The sequence below is a fragment of the Macaca thibetana genome, chromosome 16 (genome assembly GCF_024542745.1).
Source record: "Macaca thibetana thibetana isolate TM-01 chromosome 16, ASM2454274v1, whole genome shotgun sequence".
In the NCBI taxonomy this organism is placed as follows: Eukaryota; Metazoa; Chordata; class Mammalia; order Primates; family Cercopithecidae; genus Macaca; species Macaca thibetana.
In genome coordinates this window covers 10,791,453-10,819,110 of record NC_065593.1, presented here as the reverse complement: position 1 = coordinate 10,819,110, position 27,658 = coordinate 10,791,453, and the positions used below count along the sequence as shown (strand labels likewise).

Sequence of the window (27,658 nt, the reverse complement as noted above, 5' to 3'; positions counted from 1 at the left end):
CTCTGTTGATCTTTTCAAAGTTTAAGAGATCATTAGCAATTATGTAATATTAAGGATTACAAATCAGCCTTTCTCCCCTTCCTGGACCTTCTGCTTCATAAATATACCAGCCTCAACTAAAAGGGATGATCTCAAAGAATGTGTTGAGATTGCCTCAAGTCTCTTTCTCCTATGGTTCTGCTCTAAAAGTTTATGCACTCGCAAAGCATTCGGCTCACTCACCAGTCAGCATGAACTGATAGGCGTTGTCAGAGATGGAGAAGATGTGGGGCGGGGCCTCCTGGCGCTTTTTGCCTCGGTAGGCTGTCACCACCTCAGGGTTATACACTGGCAGCCACTTGTAGGGGTTGACAGTGACACAAAAGAGACCTGAATAGGTCTATGAGAAGGAAAAAGAAAGAATAAGTACCCAAAGACCTTTCCTGTTATTTGTGGAATTAACTTATGAATTGAATGTGTTTTTGAGACAGTGTCTTGCTCTGTCACCCAGGCTGGAGTGCAGTGGTGCTACCTCAGCTCACTGCAGCCTCAACCTCCTGGGCTCAAGCAATCCTCCCACCTCACCCTTCCAAGTTGCTGGTACTACAGGCGTGCATCACCATGCCCAGCTAATTTTGTATAGGCTTTTTGTAGAGATAAAGTCTCACTTTGTTGCCCAGGCTAGTCTGGAAATTAATTGAATTTTAACAAAAAGGAGCACTTTAAGTGAGTACTCTTATTTCTTCAAGGTATCAGCATGAAAACTAGTTGGCAGGTTCAACAATGTAATGGCAGAATCCTGAGGGAAGCGACTACAATTCAGATTTCTTATTGCTCTCCTCAGGGCTTTTCACAGTGATTTTTACATAGCAGAAGAAGAAATACATGTTATTAAACACATGTGCTATGAAACTTTTCATTGTTTTATGGAAATGGTTTATATTTTCTTTGCGGCATTAAGATAATTCAAATTTATGAGAACATAAATTTGGACATAAGCTAAGTGGCCAGCAGTAAGGGAATGGTTAGGTGAACTGGTAAATCTTCTAAGACAATATGATGCAGGCATTTAAAAAAGTAAACATGAAAGTATACAGCAACACTCGGAAAATATCTACAAAACATTCTTAAGTTATAAGGAAACAGAACACAAAATGATATATATACATCATTACTATAATAGGAGGATTTTTTTTTTTTTTTTTTTTTCTTGAGACGGAGTCTCGCTCTGTCGCCCAGGCTAGAGTGCAGTGGCCGGATCTCAGCTCACTGCAAGCTCCGCCTCCCGGGTTCACGCCATTCTCCTGCCTCAGCGTCCCGAGTAGCTGGGACTACAGGCGCCCGCCACCGCGCCCGGCTAGTTTTTTGTATTTTTTAGTAGAGACGGGGTTTCACCATGTTAGCCAGGATGGTCTCGATCTCCCGACCTCGTGATCCGCCCGTCTCGGCCTCCCAAAGTGCTGGGATTACAGGCTTGAGCCACCGCGCCCGGCCAATAGGAGGATTTTTAAAATCTTTGACAATTGATTCAAGACAGGCACCAACTAGTTAGACTGAGATGCTGACCATCAACACTAGGTACACTTGTATAGGTGTTGCCTAGCTAAATATCGGCACTGACTAAACTATGCAAAAATATAATAAATTTGGTTTAAAAATATTTACTGCATGTGTATTATGTGCAGGCCTTTGCCAGACAGTAGAAATGAGACCTGATAAATGAGATTATGTCCCTTGAGGAATCCCCAGTCTATGTAGGAGACAGTCATGTAAATGAATGATCAAGGAGAAACATGGTCAGTGTTAAGGCAGGGACAGAAACAAAAGGACAGAATATGTCACTGCTTGGGGAAGTGGGAGAGGTTTCATCGAGGAAGTGACATTCCAGATAGAAGGGACCAGAACACACAGATACAAATTGCTGTTATTTTAGGGGAGTGAAAATGAGTGAAATTTGTTTTTTTCCAAAAAAACAAGAACAAAAATATTGTAGGCCGGGCATGATGGCTCATGCCTGTAATCCCAGCACTTTGGGAGGCCAAGGCAGGTGGATTGTTTGAGCCCAGGAGTTTGAGACCAGTCTGGGCGACATAGTGAAACTCTGTCTCTGCTAAAAAATACACACACACACACACACACACACACACACACACACACAAAATAGCCGGGTATGGTGGCACATGCCTGTAATCCCAACTACTCTGGAGGCTGAGGCACAAGAATTCACTTGAACCCAGGAGGCGGAAGTTGCAGTGAGCTGAGATCGCACCACTGCACTCCAGCCTGGGACACAGAGCGAGACTGTCTCAAAAAAAAAAAAATTAAAATAGTTTCAAGTGTTAAAACATGTTTATCTTTTCACTCTGGATGATTCTGTGGCTGGAGTGGGGAAGAGGAATGGGGAAGATAACCTGTGATTGAAATATAAGCAGTAGCTGCTCAAATGCCTGCTTAAGGGTTTCATGGCAAACCCAGTCAACATGGACAGTGGCCTTCCCCAGCTTTGGATGGAAAAACGAGGAAGGGCTGGCTGTTGAGCTGTGCTTTACAATAGCAATCATGAAGCCTTTTAACTACTTAGGCTACGATGAAAGTGAAATGGGTCACTACCTGTGACCTGTTTATGCTCAGTGGAAGAAGCGGGATGATAGGGTACATGAGGATGATTATAAAGAGCGCTGGCAGGGGGTACTCACGTAGATCATCCAGGCTGCATAACGCTCTTTGAGGTTGTACAGCACAGCAGGCTCGTGCAGGTGAGTCATCATGGCCATGTCCTCGATCTTGTCATATTTGGGAGGGTTCATGGGGAAGACCTGATCATCCTTCACTGTCAGAGTCTGGTAAACAGGAAAGATAACCGTTTACATTAATTGAGTGACCAAACAACGCCAACAACAAAAATCAATAAAATGTGGCAAGCTCCTGGGATCCTACTCACCGCTCCTCCCTCAGTCTTCACCGTCACTTTTCCTCCTTCTCTGCTCTGGATGGTTCCTTTGACAAAGGATTCTTTGGGCTCCGCCACAAAGACAGACGTTTTGGCATCGAAGGGCCTATTCTGGGCTTCAATGCGCTCCTTTTCAGACTTTCGGAGGTAAGGAGCAGCCTCCCCAAAAACAGCCATTTCTTGGTCTGAACTCATGGCTGCTGAACTCTGAGGTCCTAAAGGAGATAAAACATTTCACATTAGAGAGTCTGGATTGCCGTGTGTACTGATAAATCTTAATATTTGTTGTATTTCATAGGCCCAGTTGGAAATTCCACTAGACAGGTCTACCGTTCACCATACTATAGTTACTGAGACAAACATAATCACAAGAGCGAAAATGCATCAGGTGGTCTCTGTGTACCCAATACCGTATTCAGGGCTTTGCATCTATTGTCTTATTTCATCCTCCAAGACTCACATCCTTATCGGGAACTGAGTTACAGTCCAGTGCTGCTGTCAAGTAGCTTGTGACCTTGGGTATGTCACTTGATTTTTTTTTGAGCCTAAGTGACTCCATCTTTAGAATAGGGACTATAAATTCGCCATTCTTAATTCACAACCCATGATATATGGTGAAGATACTTTGAAAAAGAGGTTCAAATGATGACTGAAAAAGTAATTTGAAATTGTTCAGGCTACCATTTATATATAAGATGTCATGAATTATCGTGTCACCAAATTCCATGTTTTGAATGTAATGTAGGAGAACTTTATTTCCTCCTTTACCTGTTCAGCCAGATTTGTTCAAGTTCAGTGTTTTATTGGAGATTATCATTTTGTTTCCCTTTTTTTTCATTTAGGTTAGGTGCTTAGTATAGTTTCTCTGACATAATTTTTTGCATATTAAATACAGTTCATCAGTTTAACCCCTTTAAACTAATTAAGGATAAAAACAATAGCCAACGTTAACCTCATTCTTCTACATCAAAGGGCTCCCTTTGCTATTCCAAATTTTCCTTTGAAGCATGCAGGCCCTGTTTGTTCCATTCTATGTGATCTGCAGATTGCCAGTGGAATCAGTAGAATGAAAGGTTTGGAAAATAACGCTACCGCAGTCATTACATGATCAAATTACTTGAAACTCATTTGAATCATCTCTCCTAGTCTCTCCCTTTAGAAATGCAGTACGTAGTGGGAGGGCATATTAATACCTCTATTATATATAAGAAAAATGCCACAGCACTCAGCATTGTGTAAGGCGACTTTTTACAAGGGCTTTAAGAAGTTTAAAGGAAGGATTGTCCTACTTACTTCCTTTTGACTTTGTTGGATATTACGTTTACTAAATGAATTCTAACAGCAGGATGCATTTTTATCAAATTTGAGATTTTTGGCCAGGGAATCTGAGGGTAGACTCTTTTTCTCCTGCACAGACAATATATTTATTCAAAGCAATTCCCCTGCTCAAATGTCACTCCACCAATGCTTGAGCCGTAAATGAGGATGTGTGCATTGTCCTGAAAAGACAGTCCTCCCTTTCTCACCCCTTTCCTGAAGCACAGTTGTTAGAGGGTATTTACTGAGACAAGCACTTTCTGAAAGGTTGCTAAGTGACAGAAATCCATCCCAGAGCCTCTTACATTCTCCTCCAGGAACTGGTTAGTCCAAATCTTACCTTGTTAGCAAGTGAGAAGATGTAGCCTGGGAGTGAGACAGTTCTATAAAAGAAAAGGGAAAAGCACTTGATTAGTTAACCAAAAAGAGAGGGAAAAACATCCCATTTATGGCATTACTTGCTATTGTAAACAGAAGTAACAAAATTCATAGAGGTAAAATGTGCAGTTCCAGAAGGAGCAGTACCAGAACTAGCAGCTGCTGCTGACACTGGGCGGTGTGACCGGTGTCCCTCTTGAAAGGCCCGTCCTGCTCCCACTTACCTTGGAGCTTTTTAAAGCAGGACGAGTCAGCCTCATTCCAAGGGCTCTTTTATATGGATAGCTATGGAAACAATGCAGCTGCCTCTTCTTTCTTAAGTCAAAAGGAATTGTTTGGCAAAATACCTCTTGGCAATCTAGCGTCCCTGCATAATTCTCATTCATATTAAGAATGGTTGGATATAATTAGAAATATTTTTCTTATTGAGTATGTGAATAAATCTCCTATGGATAATTTGAGAAGATGATCTGAAAGAAAGAGTCAAGCTGGGGGATAAAGGCCGTGGCTGGGCAGCCAGGATACCTGGTTTCCCTCGGAACTTCTTTTTGGCTTTGCTGGGCATACCATTCAGGCTTGCCTTGCATCACTTTTGCATATTTCACATGTTAAGTCACATAAATAAAATACAACTGTGTATTTTAATTTTGTGGACAGTTAATTTTTACCTGTTGCTCCTTTCTTTCCAGCCCTGCAAAATTAAGCGATGTGCCTTCAAAAACTTAAAGAGACAGAAAAGTCCTCTCTGTTGTTCCAATATTTCTGTAGTTTCAGAATTTCCTTGCTGTCTCACCTTTTTGCTTTTGCCAAAGCTGTTCACTCTACCCAGCACACCATTTCCTGTCCCCCCTACCCATTTGACTTGCCTGCAATAAAAAAGGCTGAATATTTTCTAGTAGCAGAAGCGTTTTTAGAGAGTACTTTTCAACATTTTTTCATGTCATAGCCCACTGAGAAAAAAATGACAATATTAGTGTCGCACACTAGAGTAATGTGGAAGGGATTTATCTGTATCTGTAAAGGGCTTGGGGAGAATATTTTTAATTTTTTTACATTCCTTTATGTAATATAATAACTATGATATGCATAGCATTAAGGAAAATATTAAATACTGAATATGTCAGAAACTTACAAATAATATCTTCTTGAAAATCCTAAGGAAAAATGTGAGCTATATCCCACAAATAAAACTTGCTTGTATCTGACTTTATACTTGAAATATGACACAAATTTCCTGATCAAATTTTCAAAAATGATACAAACAGTATCTGCGTTCTTGATAATTACCACAGTGGGGATCTTTGTCCAAGAAAGAGGGATGAAAATGGAAAACCAAGTAATTTACAACTGTTGAAGTATTTTAAAAATTTACCAGCTCTTTTCCTTCATTGAAAAATATAATGTTGAATATTCTAGTATAATGAAAATAAGTTTTTAATCCATTTGAACTCTGTCATATCACATATTTCAAAGGATAATGAAGCTCTAATCTTCAAAAACTTCATGGGTTAAAGGACTCATCAGTTGCTAGATTGGTCAAAGGGCACCCCAGTCGCAAATACACAGAAGTACCTGATCTATTCAAAGTCTAAGGTTTGGAGCTATTACCGTGAGCTACCTCTTCCAGTACAACCTACTTAGCCTTCTGGCACCTTTACTCTGGCTGGTGCTCTCTGGGCAGCATGCCTTGTCCCAGGCATCCTGGAACACCAATCCTCCCAGCAATTCCAGGGGTCTCTTGACTGCAGAAGACAGCATTCCATTCTCAGCTGGCTGCTGAAGTCCATCCAGCACATGGCAGACACCACCATTGTGCTTGCCTCCCGTGGGGATCATAGGTTATGCTGTCAAACTCGAATGCGGCCCAGTCAACACTCTGAGGAAACCTTGGTCAGCCTTCTCCCCGCTAGGAGCCACCTCCTAAGGCTGTGGTCCCCCCTGCCCATCCAGCCATTCTGAGACTGAAGAGATCAACGTTTTATGGCACATCAGTTACCTTTTTGATACCAAGACACACTGGTTGGGAAGTTCTGTTTTAAGGTGAGCTGTGGAGCTGTTTTTTCAAACTAAACAGCCATTTTTAGTGCCCACAGCAATAGTTTAATATTCTCTTGTTCCATCTCTGCTGCCGATGGACATTTTCCTTATGATTTATTAAATATTTCTTATTTTATGTTATTTACGAAATGATCCTCACTTTTTTTTTGAAACAGAGTCTCACTCTGTCGCCCAGGCTGGAATGCAGTGGCATGATCCCGGCTCACTGCAACCTCCACCTCCTGGGTTCAAGCAATTCTCCTGCCTCAGCCTCCCAAGTAGGTGGGACTACAGGCACATGCCACCATGCCTGGCTAATTTTCTGTATTTTTAGTAGAGACAGGGTTTCACTGTGTTAGCCAGGATGGTCTCGATCTCCTGACCTTGTGATCCACCCGCCTCAGCCTCCCAAAGTGCTGGGATTACTGGCGTGAGCTACCACGCCCCGCCCGATCTTCACTTTTAAGCCAACCCACGGTTCTGTATTCTGTTTCCTCAGTTGGTAAACTCCTTCAGTGAATACTGTCTTCTATAGGTAGCAGCTGTCTAATACATTGTTTTTGATTATAAACAAGAAAATGCAAAGCCTTGTTCCCAGTGGTTGAGAGAGACACCTTAATTGTTCCCGTGCCACTCGGCTCATGATCTGTGACTGTTAAATGTTCTCTGAGAACGAGGGCTTAAGGAATATGTCATTCGGGATCATCTTTTCCACTATGTCCACTATGTAAAGTGGACCACTGCTGCAATAAGTCAGGGGCTTTCTACTTTGCATTGCTCATACCTGGGAATATGTGTCACATTTTGGTGTGGTGACAGCTTGGGAATGAGCTAATTTAAGAGTGCTGCTACTCTCTCTGAATCTCCTTGCATGGCATAGACAATACAAGGAGATTCAGAGAGAGTAGCAGCCACTGATCTGGTCTTCAGGAAGGTTACAATCTAAGAAATCAAGAGAGCACTAATAGATGGCTCAAGTCACTTTCAGAACAAGTGACGGCGGCCTTTAAAAGATATAGTGTATAAATCCTTTGAGAAAAGGATCCGTATTTTCTGCATCTACTCGATCCTCATCAACACTTAGGGTAATGCTGACATGTAGAAACTGCCCCGGAATTCTAGTTTGTAAATTCCCAGATGTTCCAGGTTTCTTTATCCTAATCATTCTTGTCCCCAACAACTGAAATTGGGACCTGGATTTAACTTTTGACTACATACCAGCTCGATGTCCTTGGAAATTTACTAAACCTTCTCAAGACTCAGCCTCCTGCTCTATACAAGGGATAAGGAAGTGCAACCTCATAGGGGTTTGTGAGGAGTGAATAAGACACGAAAGTGCTTAGAAGGTGAAAACAGTGACTGGTACCCATCACTCATTCAACTGATATTAACAATTGTGATAACTATTGCCCCCCAGAGTTTGTTAGTTCTTATTCTGAAGTATCTGCGGAAGTGAAACTAGTTTTCTTTCTGATCTCTATAACTAGACGTGCCCCCTTGATCATTTCAGTTACTCAATAAACATTTGCACAGCACGATTATATGGCAGGCTCTCCGGTAAACTCCCCACTGCCACCATGGAATGCCCTCCTCTCTTTCATATTATTGTTTGATTTTATCAAAATCCAGCTCCTATTCAGACATTTTTCTCAATTATTCCATCAGATAGAGAAAAGGCAGTTTGGCCCAGACAGAGAGACAAACTCACGTCAGCTATTACATTAAGAAAGGTGTGAAGATGCTGGGCGTGGTGGCTCATGCCTGTAATCCCAGCACTTTGGGAGGCTGAGACGGGTGGATCACCTGAAGTCAGGAGTTTGAGACCAGGCTGGCCAACGTGGTGAAACCCCGTCTCTACTAAAAATACAAAAATTAGCCGGGTGTGATCACTGGCACCTGTAATCCCAGCTATTCGGAAGGCTGAGGTAGAAGAATCGCTTTTGAACCTGGGGGGGTGGAGGTTGCAGTGAGCCGAGATGGCACCATTGCACTGCAGCCTGGTGACAGAGCAAGACTCCGTCTCAAAAAAAAAAGAAAGCTATGAAGAAATGAGGGCCCAGGCTAGGGAGTTGGTGGTGGAAATAGAAAACTGATCAAGAAATTTGTTAACAGGTGATCTTTGGAGAGGTGAACTGAATGTTAGGTAACTTGGTGGAGGGGAGACTGACATTTCATACCATACCATTTTTGTATTTTCAAAATTTTATGCTGGGTGCATGTATTATTGCTTTAAAAATTAAAAGTGATGATTTGTCAAAACAGGATCCCCCCTAAATATTGGAAGAAAGGAACAGATGGGATTAAAAGAAGAATTCAAGAGATGGCAGATTAAGCTCTAGAAGAGTCGGGACTCAAGAGGAAAGTTTCCCAGTGACCACTTTTGTCTTTTTTCCATAGTCTAAACTCCAGGCCCATCAATCCACATTGTTAATGAGTGTTGGTGTTGTTTTCTAGGAATGCATTGGTTTTCTGTTTCAAACTTCGTACCTTTGCACCAGTAACCCACATGTATAAAGCCCCATTGATAGAGAGCTATACTTCCAAATGTCTAGTCATAGAACTTTCTGAAAATTTGCTTTATAAAGAAAAAACTTGGCTAGTAAGAGGCCTGTAGGAGAGCTCATAATTTGAAGTTACTGAGAGACATAATTTAGAGCCATTTATAATTTGAATACAAATATATGCATATATTCAAATTTAAGTATTTATTTAAATACATTTATATATAAATTACAAATATACTTTTTATCATGCATTGCATTACTCCTTTTAGTTCCAGATTTAGCTTTCAAAGAATACATTATTTAGTCCTAATTTGAAATAAGTGGAAAAAGGAAAGTTTATATCTGTTTGCACTTTTGGGTAGAACTGCACAGGAAGTGGCTGGAGGGGGTGCTATATCAAAATCCAAGAATCCAAAGACTTGCAGTATGTAAAGCATTCTATTAAGTGCTTAGGAGAGAGGAAGATGGGCCTAGCTTTCAGCAGTTCCCCCAGCACAAAGCACGTAATCTGCATGTAAATAAGGGAGTGTGGTGATCCTTCATGGAAAAATTTGGGAGAAGCAAAACTAACTCCCTTAAGACTAAATTAACGTCTGTTTGTTTTCCTATCCACAAAAGTAAAATAGGTACATGAATATTCTAGAAATTTGGAAAAAGCACAGCAAAAGAGTGAAAGTTAAGAAAAATGATTTCTTACTAGTGAATGTAGAAAAAAATGCATTCATTTCTGCACCTTTCAACATTCGCTTACCATCTTTTATTAGGTTAATTTGATTAGGCAATTAAGAGGCATAATCAGTAAGTATATGAACTCTATAGGCCTCATGCCTGTCAAATATTAGGCATCAATACATGTTGGTTGGATGACAAAGGAGTAAGCATTGTTCTGATAATGCCACTACTTACCTGGCATTTTATAGCCTGTAAAATGAACCTCCTTCAACAGCTCTGAGGTACGGATAGCACAGATAAATTCTCTTCATTTTCTTCTCTAAGAAACCATGATCTAGAGGGGTATTATACGGCTTACCTAATCAGGGCGGAACTCAAAGATTTCTCGCCCCATTCTCCATCGCTTTTAATGCCTAATATATTTAACCCTGAGTGCTGTTCACTCCAGAATTGCTCTAACGCCTTTAGGTTGACTGTTAGGATGTACATTCATAAACTGCTAGCCTTACTCAGGCTTCTTACAATATTGTGGGGAAGATAAAATGATAAATATGCCAATAGTTATTCCAGAATGTAGAAAATGTTAAGTGTAAATCTCCAAAGGAGAGGGCATTCCCCACAAACCCTTTACTTTCCTGTTTGCTCGGTCTCTTCAAAATTAGCACACTGACTGTGAGAGTATATGCAGATTTCTTTAAGGAAGAAGTCGCATTTTGTTGAAGGATCAGGGAAGGCCTCATGGAAGTGTCATCTGAGATAATCCATGAAGGAATGGGTAGGATTTAACAGATGGAGATCCAGGAAGAAAGAAGTTCTAGGTGCAAGAACAGAAACCGGAAGAACTGAGGTGGGAGGAAGAAAAGTTGAAGTTGGTCTGAGGAGGAGAGAGCAGTCTTGTCTGACTGGAGTCTAACATAAGTGTAAGGAAGAAGTGTAGGGAGACAATTGAGGCCAGATGCATCAGAAGCTGTTGTCAGGCCTCGCTCGTTAAGAAGAAATGTTCTGGCCCAGAACTCCAAATGAGGCTGACCAGAGCAGCTTCTTTTTATCTTTTCTCAGACCACAGACCCCTTCTTTCCTTATCTTTCACTTGGTTCTACACTCTCAGAGTAGTTTTCCATCCCCCATATCCACACAGCCACTTTGGCCTCCTCCTTTGGCCTCCTTCTGCTCATGATCTCCCACCCTTGACCATACTTGATCCTATTAGTCAGGGCACTTAACCCCTCTCCTACTTCCGTGACCAACGTCCTTCCTCCTGCTGATGCCTGTAGAAGCTGGAAACAGTTATGGGTTGTTTTTCCTGCCCTGCCAAGCCCACTCAGCTTGTGACAACCACGAGCCTTGAATGCTTGGCACCAGGGTTTGACTTGAATAAAATATTTAACCCTCTTGGCTTGGGCATGGTGACTGACATCTGTAATCCCAGCACTCTGGGAGACCAAGGTGGGAGGACTGTTTGAGTCCAGGAGTTCAAGACCAGCCTGGGCAACATAATGAGACCACCCCCGCCATCTCTACAAAAATTAAAAGTTAACCCCTAAATATGGGGCTATTAGCCAAAACAATACTTCTATGAATTTAGAATGCTGTATCATTGGGGACCAAAATTATCTCATACTTACTTTAAAATAAAATCTACCAACACTTTTTGAGAAATTTTAATTTTGCTTGACTATGATGCTTTTCAAAGTCAATTTTTAGAAATGGAAAAAGTATTCAATTAACCCAATTCTGTTTTCCTTCTCTCAGTTGCAAGAATAAAAACTGGATCAAAATAATTTTCATCTTGTCCTGCCAAGATTATGCCCCCACAAACAAACCAACAAACAAATGCAAATCCAAATCCTGAAAGAGAAAAGAAAAAAAGAATTATGAATTTAGGGTGGCAATGGAATTCTCATGGGTGAGGGAGGAAAGATTTCTGCTATTTCTGTGAGCTGGACATTTCAAAGAGACCCAAATGTGAATCAGCTTCCTCAAAACTGCTGCTTTTTCTTTGTGGTTTTGGTTTGTCCCAGGTCAAGCAACTGGTCCAGTGGACAGGAGTTGATGAAAACAAGGCTGTATTCCAAGGCCGAGGAGTATTTTTAGATCTTGAGGAAGAATTTTTTTTTTTTTTTTGAAGGAAAGGATGGTAATGTCATCCAAAGTACTAGTCCTTTGCAGAAGCTGCTACTTGGCATGTCTCAAGAAGCACTTCAAAAGGAATGCGGCCAAAGGCCAAGCTTCAGGAAGCCAAAGGCTGGAGACCCAGTCGTTCTTCTGGTCTAGTTGAAAAACATGATGGCAGACGTTTTCATGGATTTTCTCACCCTTTGTCCCTTTTATAAACCTTCATGAACACAGGCGTTTGCTTTGTTGTGATTGCCCTGTGGAAGACTCTAGCTTAATGTTCTAAATTATTTCTTCTTTGAGTGATAAGAACAAAAATGATCATTGGAAACCCCCAAGATATATCATATCCTCATAGGAAAATATTACCTGGCCAATCTCGAACAGTCTTCAAAGTAAAAATTATGGGAAGAATGGATGAAACAAAGATCAGATGCTGGCGTGTGTACATGTGGGTGCACTGTGTGTTTATGTGTGCCCAGCACTCATGCATATGCTTAACTAGAAGTGCCCTTTGCAATTAGGAGAAAGGCAGGAACGGCAGAGCTACTTATTGTTCTTGGATGATTCAGACTCATCAGGGAGTAGCTGGGTGTTTAGATAGATAAGTGCTCCCTGCTAAGATCTTACTAAAGCAAACGATTCTAACTTGGCATTCAGGAAAATCAATAATGTAAGTGAAATAAAGAAACTGAATTTCTGGAAATTATCTTCAATTGGATCTCGTGATGTTGGCTGAACTACTCAGGTCTTGTGGGCAAAAACTTAGGAACAGAAAGTTTTTATCAGCTGACTGAAGTGCCATTGCATGGTGCATGACTGTATTATAGCTTCAAAGTGTTGATGCCTATAAATAATATTTTTAAATATCTGCAACTACTGGCTGGGCACGCCTGTAATCCCAGCACTTTGGGAAGCCGAGGCGGGTGGATCACTTGAGGTCAGGAGTTCAAGATCAGCCTGGTCAACATGGTAAAATCCTGTCTTTACTAAAAATACAAAAATTAGCCAGGCATGGTGGTGGGCACCTGTAATCTCAGCTACTTGGGAGGCTGAGGCAGGAGAATTGCTTAAACCCAGGAGGCAGAGGCTGCAGGGAGCCAAGATCATGCCACTGTACTCCAGTCTAGGCAACAGAGCAAGGCTCGGTCAAAAAATCAAAATAAAATATTTACAACTACTGAAATATGATATGAATATCTATCTTGGTGACTATAATTTATCTTGGTGACCGTGATGGTTAATTTAATGCATCAAATTGACTGGGCCAAGGAGATATAGGTGTATATATAAGTATAGATATAGATACACACACACACACACACACACACACATATATTCAGTTGTTCTGTTTCTCTGGAGAACCGTGACTGATAAAGTGACGAAGTCACAAGCACTACTGCTAGTACTTGGGTTTGTTTCCTATACCATATTAGAAGGAAATGAACTGCAGGTTAATTGTTTCTTAATAACTTCCTATTTTCCCAGTCCAAAGGCTGCTCACTTTTCAAGAACCAGCAGATTTATCCACCCATTACAATCCCCACTGAGACTCCACATTTCTGAAGCCTTTGTGTCCATATAGTAATAACACCCAGCAAGCTGCTTCAATTGTTCATAGCATTTCAACTTTGTGTTTCATCTCTCCTTTCTCAGTGCAGGTTTCTTGGAAGCAGGCACTGGACTTCTGCTTATTTTGAAATTCCCTGCCTCCACTGCAACCAGCATACCGATGGGAATCTGGTATTCCAGTGGTTCTCAACCCTGAACACACATCAGAATCACCTGCAGATGCTTGGGTTCTATCCCAGGCCAGCAGTTCACAAAGTGTGATCCCCGGACCAGCAGCATCAGTATCACCTGAGAATTTCTTAGAAATGCAACTTACCAAGCCCTACCTACAACCAACACAATCAGAAACTCTGGGGCGTAGGGCCCAGCAGTCTATGATTTTGGAATGCACTAAAATTTGAGAATCACTGCCCTAAGGACTCTGATTCAGAAGAAATGGAGCGGAATTCAGAAAACTTTACGGAAAAAGTACCATCATCTGGTAAACTCCATGAGGTCAAAGGTAGGGTCCAATTTTGCTCACTATTATACCTCAAGGGCCTGTCTTAGTGCCTGACACATGGTCTGGACTAGAAACTATTTGTTGAATAAAAGAAAGAAATGCAATCCGTGAGGCCCATGTATTGCGCAACTATATTTTTCAGCGTCTGCTGACTTTTATAGAAATTAGATACAAGTCCTTTGGAAGATAAATATTCCCTTTGAAGGTGTCATTTATTGCAAGACATCAATTATTTAACAAACGATGCACCTGTGGCTCATCTAGTAGCTCCAACTAGTGATTCGGCTTATGAGAGAATTTTGAAAAACATGCCAAAAGGTCAGCGTTTAGAAACCTAAATGCCTTCACCGAAGTAAAGGAAAATTTGCTAGAGTGCAGTGGCATGATCTCAGCCCACTGCAACCTCCACCTCCTGGGTTTAAGCGATTCTCCTGCCTCAGCTTCCGGAGTAGCTGGGATTACAGGCGCCTGCACCACACCCGGCTAATTTTTTGTATTATTACTAGAGACAGGGTTTCACCATGTTGACCAGCCTGGTCTCCAACTCCTGACCTCAGATGATCCACCCGCCTTGGCCTCTCAAAGTGTCAAAGTGCTGGGATTACAGACGTGAGCCACCCTGCCCGGCCTGTATTTTTTTAGGAGCACTTGCCATGTTGAGTTCTTTGGGGTTTTCTGATCTTCTTGACTACAGTGAGGACAATATGAGCTCTTGTACTCTACAGAATAAAGGAAGATAATCCTTCTGCCTTTAACCTTCAAAACATAGGTAGAATAAACTAAAGCTACAGCAGACTCCGATTTCCAAAAGACCATTATATATATTCAAATAGCAAGTTGTCAGAGAGTGTACTTTGCTCTTTAAATAGCGTGTCATTGATGCATTGATTCTACTACTTGCAAATTGTGGTGTAAGACAAAACAGGGAATGCTGAAAGGTGTTCCTTCTCTCAAAGAGCTCACAACAAAGAAGAAAACGAGAGCAGGGAAGACAAATAACTACAATCCCTCTTTATCCTCCTTAGTGCTCGACAGAACCTTTTCCAATGTTTTTCTTTCTTTTCCTGTTTGCTTATTTGTGAGTTTGTTGTCTTCCCTCCTCACTAGAGCATAAGTCAAGGAAATCTCATTTACCACCATATCTGACCGGCACTGAGGATATTTCCTGGTGCTGGTGGACACAATAAATATTTCTTAAATGGAATGCTGGAGAAGGAAACACAAAGTTAAACACATGAATTACTACTTTAAAAATATTAGATCCTGGCCGGGCGTGGTGGCTTATGCCTGCAATCCCAGCACTTTGGGAGGCCGAGGCAGGCGGATCACAAGGTCAGGAGTTCAAGACCAGCCTGACCCATATGGTGAAACCCCGTCTCTACTAAAAATACAAAAATTAGCCGGACCTGGTGGCACGCGTCTGTAGTCCCAGCTACTCCAGAGGCTGAAGCAGGAGAATCACTTGAATCCGGGAGGCGGAGATTGCAGTGAGCCAAGATCATGCCACTGCACTCCAGCCTGGGTGACACAGCAAGACTACATCTCAAAAAAAAAAAAATTAGATCCCACTCTGAGGCATTTATTTTCATGTTCTCTGATGAAGAACCATGCTCTGGATTCACGTGGATCTGCGGGGTTCAAGTCTTGGTTCTGAAACTTGCTGCTGTGTGGTCTTAACCATGTTGCTTAACTTTTGACAGCTTCTGCTGCCCCCACCGTTGTGATACTTACTCTGTATTGCCTCACCTGAAGTTTAATTTCTCTGTAAGTCTATTATTTAAGATAAGCCAAAAAATATCCCATAATATTGAAAAATGTATTTTACTAATTCCAAGGACTGCTCGCTTATAACCTTGAAATTACAAATATTTTTATGAAAAACTATACGTGTTACATTAAATTTATTTTCCTACTGTTATTTTTGTAGAAAGCTGTGTTAGCTCCCTCAAAGTGGTAAACTATCTTTTTCATAAGAGGATAATTTTACCCAACAACCTTGTAATAATTAACTCACCATGACTTCCAAATATAGTTCCAGTTTACCCAAGCAATATTAGAGAACTTTTAAAATTAGGAGCACAGCTAAACTAATTTCCTCCTTGGGTTTACGAGTAAAATTAAAGTGACTGAGAATAACTTTAAAACACAAGGCAAGACTTATTTACCTTAAGAGTATTATTGTTTAGTCTGTCGAAGTACTTTTAAATTCCATTCTTATTATCGTAGGCATCAATAATTCTAACAAAAAGTATTTATGGGTATGTATAAATATATATGTTATATTTATATAATCACTAAATTAGTATTTTTAGAACCATGTTTTTCAAACTTTTTCTTCCCATTGCTGAGATGAGATGGTCTTTTCTATGAGTTTTTCTAAATAAGCTGCAAGGTTCTTTCTCATGTGTTCTGGGAGATGTATCTTCTGGTGGTGAGATGCCTAGCCACCACCTGGGACAGCCATGAGACCTGGTGAGAGAATTGCTAAATCATGAAACTCTCCAAGCCTCTAGTGCCCTATATGTAAGGTCAGAATTGTAACACCTGTCCTGCTTTACAGATCAAATAAAAAATTGTGTATAAGGGTGCTGTGATTTGACTGTGTCCTCCAAAGTTCATGTGCTGGAAACTTAATTCCCAACACAACAGTATTGAGAAGTGAGACATTTAAGAGGTGATTAGGACATGAGGACCTTGCCTTCATGAATGGATTAACGCTGTTATTGCAAGAGTGGGTTCCTAATAAAAGGATGAGATAAGTTGGGCATCTTTTTCCCTTCTTCTCTGCTGATCTCCTCCACTTCTGTCTTCTACAATGGAATGACAAGCAAGAAGATCTTCAGTAGATGCTGGCGCTTCGATATTGAACTTTGCAGCCTCTAGAACTGTGAGAAATAAATTTCTCTTATTCATAAATTATCCAGGCTGGGATATACTGTTATGAAACAGAGAAAGACAAAGGGTTTTGTAAGTAGAAAAACTATATATACCTATGCATGTGTGTATGTATAACAGCATATATACACACACACATATATATACACACACACATATATATTCTCTATATATACATATATATATATATAGTAGCACTCTTTCATCATAACACTAAACAGGTCTGTGGGAATTTGTTACAGCAGCCATAGAGAGCTAATACTCCTTTATATCCCTATAGTGCCCATGTATTCAACAGGCATGCTTATTTCTTTGTATAATTGTTTAGGCCCTGAATCAAACTTATTAGCTGGTTGTATTCAGTTGGTGAAAATTCATCAGATTGTCATCTTATGATATGTTTACTTGTTTGCATTTTATATCATACTCAATAAAAAGTTTTTCTTTAAAAAAATGCTATCTTCATATAAAGATAGCGGAGAAGTGGCAATCACTGCAGATGTATTTTACTAACAGTCTATCTGGTTAAAGTTCTACAGTGGTTGCTGCTTGAAACCAAGAAAGGGTAAGTTCAGGGACCCAAATCTTATAACCTCAAAGTTCATTTTTATATGCCTGGGCACAGTGAACAATAAAATCCTTTTAGCAATAATTAAACAGATAGAGTGTACTTACACAAACCTAGGTGGTACAGCCTACTACATGCCTAGGCTATATGGTCTAGCCTATTGCTCCTAGGCTCCTAGGCTGTATACTGGAGGCACTTATAACACAATGGGAAGTATTTATTATGTAAACATATCTAAACATAGAAACAGTACAGTAAAAAATATGACATAAAAGATTAAAAAATGGTAGATCAACATAAGATACTTACATGAATGGAGCTTGCAGGACCAGAAGTTGCCCTGGGTGAGTCAGTGAGTGAGTAGTGAGTGAACGTGAAGGCCTAGGATGTTACTGTATATTATTGCAGACTTTCTAAACACAGTACACTTAGGCTACATAAAATTTATAAAAATGTATTTTTCTCCAGTTATAAATTAACCTTAGCTCACCATAATGTTTTTACTTTATAATTTTTTGACTATTTGGTAATAACACAGCTTAAAACACAAAACACGTTGTACAGCTTTGAAAAAATATTTTCTTTCTTTAAGCTTTTTTCTATTTTTAAATTAATTTCTTTTGACTTTTAAAACTTTTTTTGTTAAATACTGAGACACAAACACACACATTAGCCTAGGCCTACACAGGATCATTAATATCACTGTCTTCCATCTCCACATCTTGTCCCACTAGAAGGTCTACAATGTCACTAGGCAATAGAAATTTTTCAGCGCCATTATAGTCTTTTTTTTTTTTTTTTTCTGAGACGGAGTCTGGCTCTGTTGCCCAGGCTGGAGTGCAGTGGTGCAATCTCAGCTCACTGCAACCTCCACCTCCTGGGTTCAAGTGATTCTCCTGCCTCAGCCTCCTGAGTAGCTGGGATTACAGGCATGCACCACCATGCCTGGCTAATTTGTGTGTGTGTGTGTGTGTGTGTGTGTGTGTGTGTGTGTGTAGAGATGGGGTTTCCCCGTGTTGGTCAGGCTGGTCTTAAACTCCTGACTTTGTGATCCACCTGCCTCAGCCTCCCAAAGTGCTGGGGTTACAGGCATGAGCCACTGTGCCCGGCCAGCGCCATTATAATCTTATGGGACCACCTTTGTATATGTGGTCCATTGTTGACTGAAACGATATGTGGTACATGACTGTATACATATATATATTACATAATATACACATATAAGTTATTGCTGCTGATATTCTTTAATGGCTTGCTTTTATAAATCCCACAGGAAATGGTTATCAAAGCATTTCAGTGGACCTAGTCATTAGTCATTCACTCTCTAAGCCTCAGCTAGTAAGACTGAATATGATTGGTCTTCATATTTGAAAGCACAAGGTATTCTCTTCACAGTTTGACACTGTCTTGCTTTTTGCTTTTCTTTTTTAATAGAAAGTATTGGAAAAGGCAAATTGGTAAACACTTATTGACTCTGAATCTTAGCTAGAAGAATCCTCTTATTCCTTGACAACTACTTCTTAACTGGGGAACTGAAGCCTTGGATGGCAAAGGCACAGGTCTGAGCAAAATGCCCTGCTGTCCAAGAGGGATCTGGCGGCGACCTAGAACAAATGTCCCATCTCTTGTGACAGCCTCTCACAGACTCCACTGAGCCTTTCTCCAGTCGGACGTGGCCCTTTATTCAGACCACTTTCTGGTGTTGATTATGTGGTGGGGAAGTTACTTAGGGTTTTTTGCAATAAACAATACATTGCTATATGCAGTGATAATGTTGTAAAAATTAAGTATATAAGCACATAGAGTTAAAAAGTGAATGTCCTCCTTTCCCTCTCTCCCCTTCATCCCACTCTTAGCAGTTTGGAATGTGGCCTTTCAGATCAATTCTATGCAGTTTTATTATGCACATGACAAAAAATTTAATAAAGAGATCATTCTGAACATTTTGTTCAACATCTCAAAAATCTTTTCATGTCAGAACATATATTGATATATCTAGTCTGTAATATAAACATGTTATTTAACTTCCGATGAACATTCCTTTCTTTCTCTTTCTTCTTTTTCTCTCTCGTTTTGCTTTTACAAACAATGCTCCAATAAACACTCTGTTCTAAACTCATACACACACATATGCACATATACACTCATATACATATGTATCTGGAGGATACTTTTATAATCTTGTTTTATACAATTGGTTGTTTAATGCAGGTAAAATTTATTTTTATGTGTAACGTGGTGTAAAAATTTAACTTTACTTTAAAAAACAGGTATCTAGGTCAGGTGAGATGGCTTACCCTGGTAATCTCAGCACTTTGGGAGGCCAAGGCAGGCGGATCACCTGAGGTCAGGAGTTTGAGACCAGCCTGGCCAACATGGTGAAACTCCGTCTCTACCAAAAATACAAAAATTAGCCAGGTGTGATAGCAGGCACCTGTAATCCCAGCTACTTGGGAGGCTGAGACAGAAGAATCGCTTGAACCTAGGAGGTGGAGGTTGCAGTGGGCCGAGATCGTGCTGGGATTACAGGAGCGAGCCATCGTGCCCGGCCAAGACTGTTCTTTCACTCAGCAAAATGCCCTGAGAGTCATCCAAGTTCTTGACTGTATTAGTAGTTCCTTTTTCGTTTGTTTGTTTTTTGGTAAGTAGTATTCCACTGTATGGAGGTCCTACAGTTTATTCATTCTCTCCTGCTGAAGGACACTTAGGTTTTTGCAGCTTTGGATCGTTATGAATAGAGCTGTCTTAAACATTCATGTACAGGTTTTTGTATGAACGCAAGCTCATTTTTCTTGAGTAAATTCCATGGAGTGGGGTTGCTGGGTTAAATGATAAGCATAGGTGTAACTTTGTAAGAAACTGCAAAACATTTTTAGAGTAGCTATACCATTTTGCATTCCCCCAGCGGTGTATAAGAGTGCCAGCTCCTCGATATCCTTAACAGCACTCAATATGGTCAGTATATTTTTATTTTAATTATTCTGAGCAGTGTATAGTCGTGTCTCACTTTAGTTTTAATATGTATTTCTCTAATGGCTAATAATGTTAAACATGCTTTCATTCGGTAGCGTGTCTGTTCAAATCCTTTGCCCATTATTAAAAGGGGTTATTTGTCTTTTTACTTTTGAACTTTGAGAGTCCTTTATATCTTCTGGATACAAATCCTTTGTTAGCAGGGGCATCTTCATGGGAGTGTGACCTGTTCTGCTGCACAGGGCTCCACACTCGAAGGGACACAGAGCTTTGTTCAGTGTTCTACAGTTGCAGTCTTGAAATTCTTAATAATTTTTCAACAAGGGGTCCCACATGTTCATTTTGTACTGAGCCCCATAAATTAGGTAGCTGGTCCTGTTTGTTGGATATGCAATTTGCAAATACACGTTCACAGTGCTAGCTTGTCTTTCCATACCCTTAGTAGTGCTTTTCCCAGAACAAAGTTTTCAACTTTGATCAGGTCCAGTTTATCAAATTTTTCTTTGTTGGATTGCACTTTTGGTGTCATGTCCAGGAACTCTTTGATCATGAAAATTTTCACTTCTGTTTTCTTGTAAATTTGTCATCGCTTTGTTTCACATTAAGATACATCATCCATTTGGAGTTAATTTTTGTATAGTTTATGAGATTTAGGTTTTACATTGAAACTTTGATTGGCAAGAGATTTAAGTTATAGATTAGTTTAGGAAGAACTGACATTTTTACAATGTAGCATCTTTATGTCTAGAAACATAATACTTTTTTCATTTATTCAAGTCTTTTCTGTCCTATAAAGTTTTATGGTTTTATTCCTATATTTCTTGCACTTTTTTCCTGGTTTATTCCTAGGTATTTTGTACCATTTTTTGGCTATTTGAATGAGATTTGTTTTCCATTATATTTACTAATTCATTATAGTAGATGGACTGAAGTTGAAAAGAAATAATTGAAGATGAATTGAGGTTGAAAAGAAAACTGTTGTTTTGGGTGTTGATTTTGTAAAGAACTACTTACTAAACGATCTTAGTAGCTGTTTGCTTGTAGGCAGGTTCCAGAAGAGACCATGCTTTCCTCCTCACTTCCTGCCTTTCCCTTGTATAAACTAGGGGATGGAGTGGAGTGGCAGTCAGTTATGAGAGTTCTGCTGAAATGACACCTCCGGACAGCCTGAGGGTAGGAAATGGGCACCATTTGCTGCTAGGTACTTGGTGCCATTGTTCTCAGCTGTGGGTTTTAAGAGCTAATTGCATCAGAAAAAAAAAAAATAAGACAAAGATAAACACATTTTATCAGTTGATATTCATTCAGCTGATAAAAAAATAAGAAAAAAATAAGACAAAGATAAACACATTTTATCAGTTGATATTCATTCAGCTGCAAGTAACAGACTAGTTTAGTGACATTTGCTTTTAAAAATGTGTTTTATGGTTGGGCTTGGTGGCTCACACCTGTAATCCCAGCACTTTGGGAAGCTGAGGTGGGCGGATCACAAGGTCAGAAGGTCAAGACCACGGTGAAACCCTGTCTCTACTAAAAATACAAAACATTAGTCGGGCGTGGTGGCGGGCGCCTGTAGTCCCAGCTACTCAGGAGGCTGAGGCAGGAGAATGGCTTGAACCCGGGAGGCGGAGCTTGCAGTGAGCCACGATTGCGCCACTGCACTCCAGCCTGGGCGACGGAGTGAGACTCCGTCTCAAAAAAAAAAGTGTGTTTGTTTTTTTTCACATAACAACAAATCTTGGGGTAGACCATTGCTGATGTCAACTCAGTGGTTTAGTAATGCCATTGGGAACTGAAATTCTTCTTTTCTTTCAGACTTTTTTCTTTTTTTCCAAGCGAACTTTTTCTTTTGGAATAACTTTAGATCCATAGGAAAGTTGCAAAGACAGTACAGGCCTCTCACATACCCTTCGCCCAGTTTTTTCTCATGTTAACATCTTATATAACTTTGGTACATGTGTCAAAAGTGGAAATTAATATTGGTACATTACTATTAACTAAAGTACAGACTTCATTGGGATTTCATCCGTTTTTCCTCTCTTATCCTTGTCCTTTTGCAAAATCTAATCCAGGGTACCATTCATTCTAATGTCTCCATAGGTATTTCTTGACTGTAACAGTTTCTTGATCTTCACTTGTTTTTCATCGTCTTGACACTTTTGAGGACTACTGCTCAGGTATTTTGTAGAATGTCCCTCAATTTGAGCTTGTCTGGTGATTTCTCATAACTAGACTGGAATTGTGGGTTGGCAGGGAATACCACTGGGGTGGAGTGCCCTACTCATTGCCAGAGGTCCTGATATCCGAAGGACTTATCACTAGTGATGTTAACCTTGTGATAGTCAGCTGGTAATGTTAAACTTGATCACTGATCTTTTAGTCTTTTTATTATGGAGAATTTGAAACATGCACAAAAGTAAAGAAAACAGTATAGTTAACCCCTACTTATCTATATCCAGCTTCAACAATTATTGATCTTATTTCATCTATACCTCCATCTACTTTCCCACTAGCCCCCACTGGGGTATTCTGCAGCAAGTTGTAAACATTACATTTAATCTATAAATATTTCATTATGGATCACAAAAAGATAAAGACTCCTAGAAAAGTAGGCACAATGGGCCGGGCACGGTAGCTCACACCTGTAACCCCAGCACTTTGGGAGGCCGAGGCGGGCGGATCACAAGGTCAGGAGATTGAGACCATCCTGGCTAACATGGTGAAACCCCGTCTCTACTAAAAATACAAAAAATTAGCCTGGCGTGGTGGTGGGCACCTGTAGTCCCAGCTACTTGGGAGGCTGAGGCAGGAGAATGGCATGAACCCAGGATGCGGAGCTTGCAGTGAGCTGAGATCATGCCACCACACTCCAGCCTGGGTGACAGAGTGAGACTCTGTCTCAAAAAAAAAAAAAAAAAAAAAAAGAAAGAAAGAAAAGAAAAGAAAAGTAGGCACAATGTCATTAGCACGCATAAAATCCTTGACTATATTTTCAAGGCTATTTGTATTTTCCCACTCTGCCCTTTTTGGCATGTAGCTCTTTATCCTTGCTAACAATTGCCAGAGAGTTTCTCTGTCTTCAGCCATCACATCTAACTTCAAGGCCAAACACTGAGAGGCAGGATAGCAAAAAGCAAAAGGTTTCCCAGATCCTTTTGCCCCCCCTTACCCTCACAACCCGACTTCCAGCTGTATCTCACTGCTCAGAATTGTATCACGTGGCTACCACAAGTACCAAGAAAAGTTGGAAAAGCTCGCATTTGGCTTTCCAACCTCCATAATTGAGGATGACATGGGATGATGAGGTTGGGAATAGATGCCGAGTGAGCCAACATGAGTATCGTTCACACTAACTTGGGGAAAAGAGGAACTTCACTGGACACATTTCTCCATTCTGTGAAACCAGTCATTAGGGAAGAGAGTGGGATTGGTGGAAGAACTGCTGAATGGCCATGCTATAGCAGCACTCGTGTTCTCCTATGTATATATGCTGAGTTCTTTGTCAGATACATGTTTGGCAAGGAGCCATCACTTAAATGAAGAAAAGCCAATAAGGTTGAAGCAAACTGTGAGACTGAAGTCAAACTGACATTTACTGAATAACTACCACATACCAGGTCCTTCATACCCAGGCTTTCCCCTGATTTTCACTCTGCTGGGCATCATTTTCTTGATTTTTTTCACCAGGCTGCTAAAGCTTAGAGAGGTTCAATAACATGTTCAATGCTGCCCAGTTTGAAGGGGCAGAGCTAGGATGCAAAGAGGTCTGTGTGAATCCTTCCCCTTAAAAGAAGCACGCTTATATTGGGTGTCCTCCATTTTCCCTTTTATTTTAATTATATAGAAGGGACATCTTTTTTTTTTTCAGTGCTTAGCCTCTAGAATCTTAATCTGTCTTTTAATTAGGGCTAGCTACTTAGTCCTGATTAATTTCTAATAAGGAACGAATTAGTCCTTTAATATGCCCCTGAATTAGAATATAGGGAACTCTGATGTGGGAGATTAAAATCTGATGCCCCAAAGTACGCTTCTTTTGGCATATTTCAAGATGGCAATTCAGAGGGGCTGCAGACACAGGGATAGCTCTGGAAAGCTATCCTTTTGCGGGGGAGATTTACATCTGCAGAGGAAATCTACATTAGTGAAGTGAACAGCGGATGCAGAGGCTTTCTCTGAGTTCTCCCTGTCCGGATCTAGGAAAGATTAACTCAGAGGAAAAGGAGACGGAACTCTGGCATTTTAAAGATCTGACAGAGAAACTTCTACATAGTCTACCATCTATTCTTTCTGAGGACTGTCAGCCGAGTGGCTTCATTTATATAAGACAACTACTTTTGTTTACAGTGTATTTCCTCCCTCACCATCCTGTGACCTATTGTCACCTCCTTCTGGGAGCCCCAAGCCCCTGTCCCTTTCTGTACAGTACAAAACCTTAAGTCATCTGACCCTCCCTTGAGTCTCATATTTTGCGTGGCTTTCATGTACACGTGCTTATAGTAAATTTGTATGCCTTTTCTCCCATTTATCTATTGCAATTTTGTTTTGTAGATTTAAATTACCAAACTTTCAAGGTATGGGGGACAGAGAAGGAAAATTCCCTTCACCCCTACAGTGGATTCATAAAAATGTCAATAATCCAGGATAGGAGAACCAAAAAAAAATTTTTAAAGGTAGGAAGAGGATTCCAAAGCAAGCTGAGAAGAGGGTTTGTGTACAGCCAGGACAATAATTGGAAGCTAGCGAATCCCCAAAAGCTGAAAGTCAAGAGAGAGCAGGGCTATAAAATCAGGAAGGAGAAATATACACTCAGAGGTGAAAAGACCATGGAGTTCTTGAGAAGCCCCCCTAAGACAGGAAGCATTTCTATTCTTCCTGGTGTAGACCTACAATAGCCATCCCCAAATGCAACCAGTCCCAGATCTAGAAACCCAAGGGTTCTCTGAATTCAAGAACTTGCTATACCTGGCAGCTTCCATCAACATGAATGAATTTTAAAATCTTTTCTAGCCCTGGCTGCTTACCGGGTACTTAGTTAGGACACTTTGGTTGTGATGGAAACTCAGATCAATGTGATGCAGACAAACAAACAAAATGTATTCTGGCTTCAATCGTGGGATGAAAATGACACCTCCAGGAATTGCTCTTTTTCTCCATTACTTGACTGTGCTTTTCTCTGTATTGTCTTCATACCTGCAACAAGCTCGCTGTCTGTGGTGGGAAATCTAGTCCGTGGCAGCTCTCGGTTTTCACTGTCCTGATAGAGAGTCTAAGGAAAAGAGAAAGACTTTTCCCAGGAGTTCCGGTACCAATTCTGGAAGGGCTCTGATTGGCCTGGTTAATGTCACATTTTCATCACTAAGTAGGATTCCCAGATAAAATAGAGAACTCCCAGTTATACGTGAATTTCAGAAAAACAAATTTTTTTTACTATAAGTATGCCTTATGCAATATTTGAGACAAGCTTATACTAAAAACATTGTATTTATCCAAAATTAAAATGTAACTGAATATCCTGTATTTTTATTTGCTGAACTTGGCAATCCTATGCCAATCACTTATGGCCAAAAGGATGACAGACTCCTGAATCCTGGAGACTGAGTCAGTCTCAGAATGATGGGGACTGGGAATGGGGGAAGGGTAGTTGCCTAAAGAAATTCTGGGCAGATAAAAAAAGCTTGTGCCTACTATACTCCCTGTTTCTGCCTGTACTCCCAATTTTGTGTAGACTTTTCCAGGACATCTATCTCATGTTACAAACTGAGATAATCACCTTCACTTCCAAATGCGCTTTTTTTTGACAAACTGTCAATTACTAACAACAGATGTCTCTATTCCTCTCACCTCTAATTATTGAATTTACAAGTTTGGTGCTCTTTCATTTCTTGATTTTCCTTTGGTCCATTAATCCACAACTTGAAAACCCAGACTTGTGTCTCACCAAGTAAATTCCTACATTCCAGAAGCTGCGAGATTCGACTCAGTGACAGCGTAGTGCTGGCTCAAAGGTGACTTGGGGCAGTACCCGAGCAAGCAGTATGAACCTGCGAATTCAGGGGCGGCACATTTGTTGATTTGAAGAGATCATTCCAGTTTTTATAATAATTTGAAATACTTATTATTTTATGAAATAATGTTCTGTCATCATAGCAAAGTGTGGACCTTAGCTGGGGGAGAAGGGGATGAGTTCAAGACATTTTCCTACTTGTAAGCACTACTATTTGTTTGTTCTGTATCACATTGCTATGTTCTCACTTGTATGCCTCAACTGTAAGTATGCATATCTGCTTTATTAGTCAGGATTCTCCAAGGAGTCAAACACATGCGTGCACACACACACACACAGAGAGAAAGCGAGAGATTTATTTGAAGGAATTGGCTCACACTGTTGTGAGGCTGGCAATTTGAAATCAACAGAGCAGGGTTAGCAGGCTGAAGAGCCAGGAAAGGGTTGATGTTGTAGTCTTAAGTCCTTTGGTGACTTCAGTCTTTTCAGACCTTCAACTGATTGAATGAAGCCCTCCCACATTATAGAGATTAACCTGCTTTACTTGAAGTCTGGTCATTTAAATGTTAATCACATCTTTAAAAAATCTCTTTGGCCAGGCATGGGGGCTGCTGCCTGTAATTCCAGCACTTTGGGAGGCCAAGGTGGGAGGATAGCTTGAGCCTATGAGTTAGAGACCAGCCTGGGCAACATAGTGAGACCCTGTCTCTACAAAATAAAAAATTTTAGCCCCAGACATAGTGCACATGCCTGTGGTCCCAGTTACTTGGGAGGCTGAGGCAGGAGGATCACTTGAGCCTAAGAAGTTGAGGTTGCAGTAAACTATGATCACACCAGTGCACTCCAGACTGGGTGACAGAGCAAGACCCTGTCTCAAAAAATAAAAATAAAAATCCCTTCACAACAATGTCTAGACTGGTGTTTGACCCAAAACTGGGTACTGGGGCCTGGCCAAGTTGACCCATAAAATTAACCATCCCATCTAGGAAGTCATTACTTTATTCTAATTGTGTCAATGTATATCATTAGCAGATCGTCTTTCAATATTGTCAAAATCCTTGATACATTGGTTTTGTTTGCTTGGAAAAGTTTGGGTGATAATTGCTGAAGGACCAGGCTATTTTATAGAAAAGTTCTTTTCTCTTGAGGCTATTGGATGTGAATAGTCCTCAAGTCTTCTTCTATAGCAAGT

The 27,658-nt window shown here is 40.5% G+C and overlaps 1 protein-coding gene and 1 long non-coding RNA gene across 4 annotated transcripts in view; one reads left to right on the top strand and one right to left on the bottom strand.

Moving 5' to 3' along the window:
• MYH2 (myosin heavy chain 2) overlaps positions 1-5,174 on the bottom strand; it is a 28,102-nt gene extending 22,928 nt beyond the window's left edge. Inside the window, exons 1-5 of one of the 3 annotated variants that reach the window (XM_050765181.1) lie at positions 4,849-5,174; positions 4,587-4,629; positions 2,921-3,144; positions 2,676-2,819; positions 223-379 (exon numbers count right to left, since the gene is read on the bottom strand). In XM_050765181.1, the coding sequence (XP_050621138.1) occupies positions 223-379; positions 2,676-2,819; positions 2,921-3,124 (505 nt within the window). In that variant the 5' untranslated portion in view covers positions 3,125-3,144; positions 4,587-4,629; positions 4,849-5,174. Of the gene's footprint in view, positions 1-222; positions 380-2,675; positions 2,820-2,920; positions 3,145-4,586 lie in introns of all 3 variants that reach the window. The other 2 variants (XM_050765179.1, XM_050765180.1) reach the window with 2 other exon arrangements.
• The window catches only part of LOC126939842 (uncharacterized), a 175,368-nt gene extending 160,979 nt beyond the window's left edge, over positions 1-14,389 (top strand). Inside the window, exon 3 of the long non-coding RNA XR_007720464.1 lies at positions 13,609-14,389. This is a non-coding gene — a long non-coding RNA (uncharacterized LOC126939842). The remainder of the gene's footprint in view (positions 1-13,608) is intronic.
• The last annotated feature ends 13,269 nt before the right edge of the window (positions 14,390-27,658 follow it).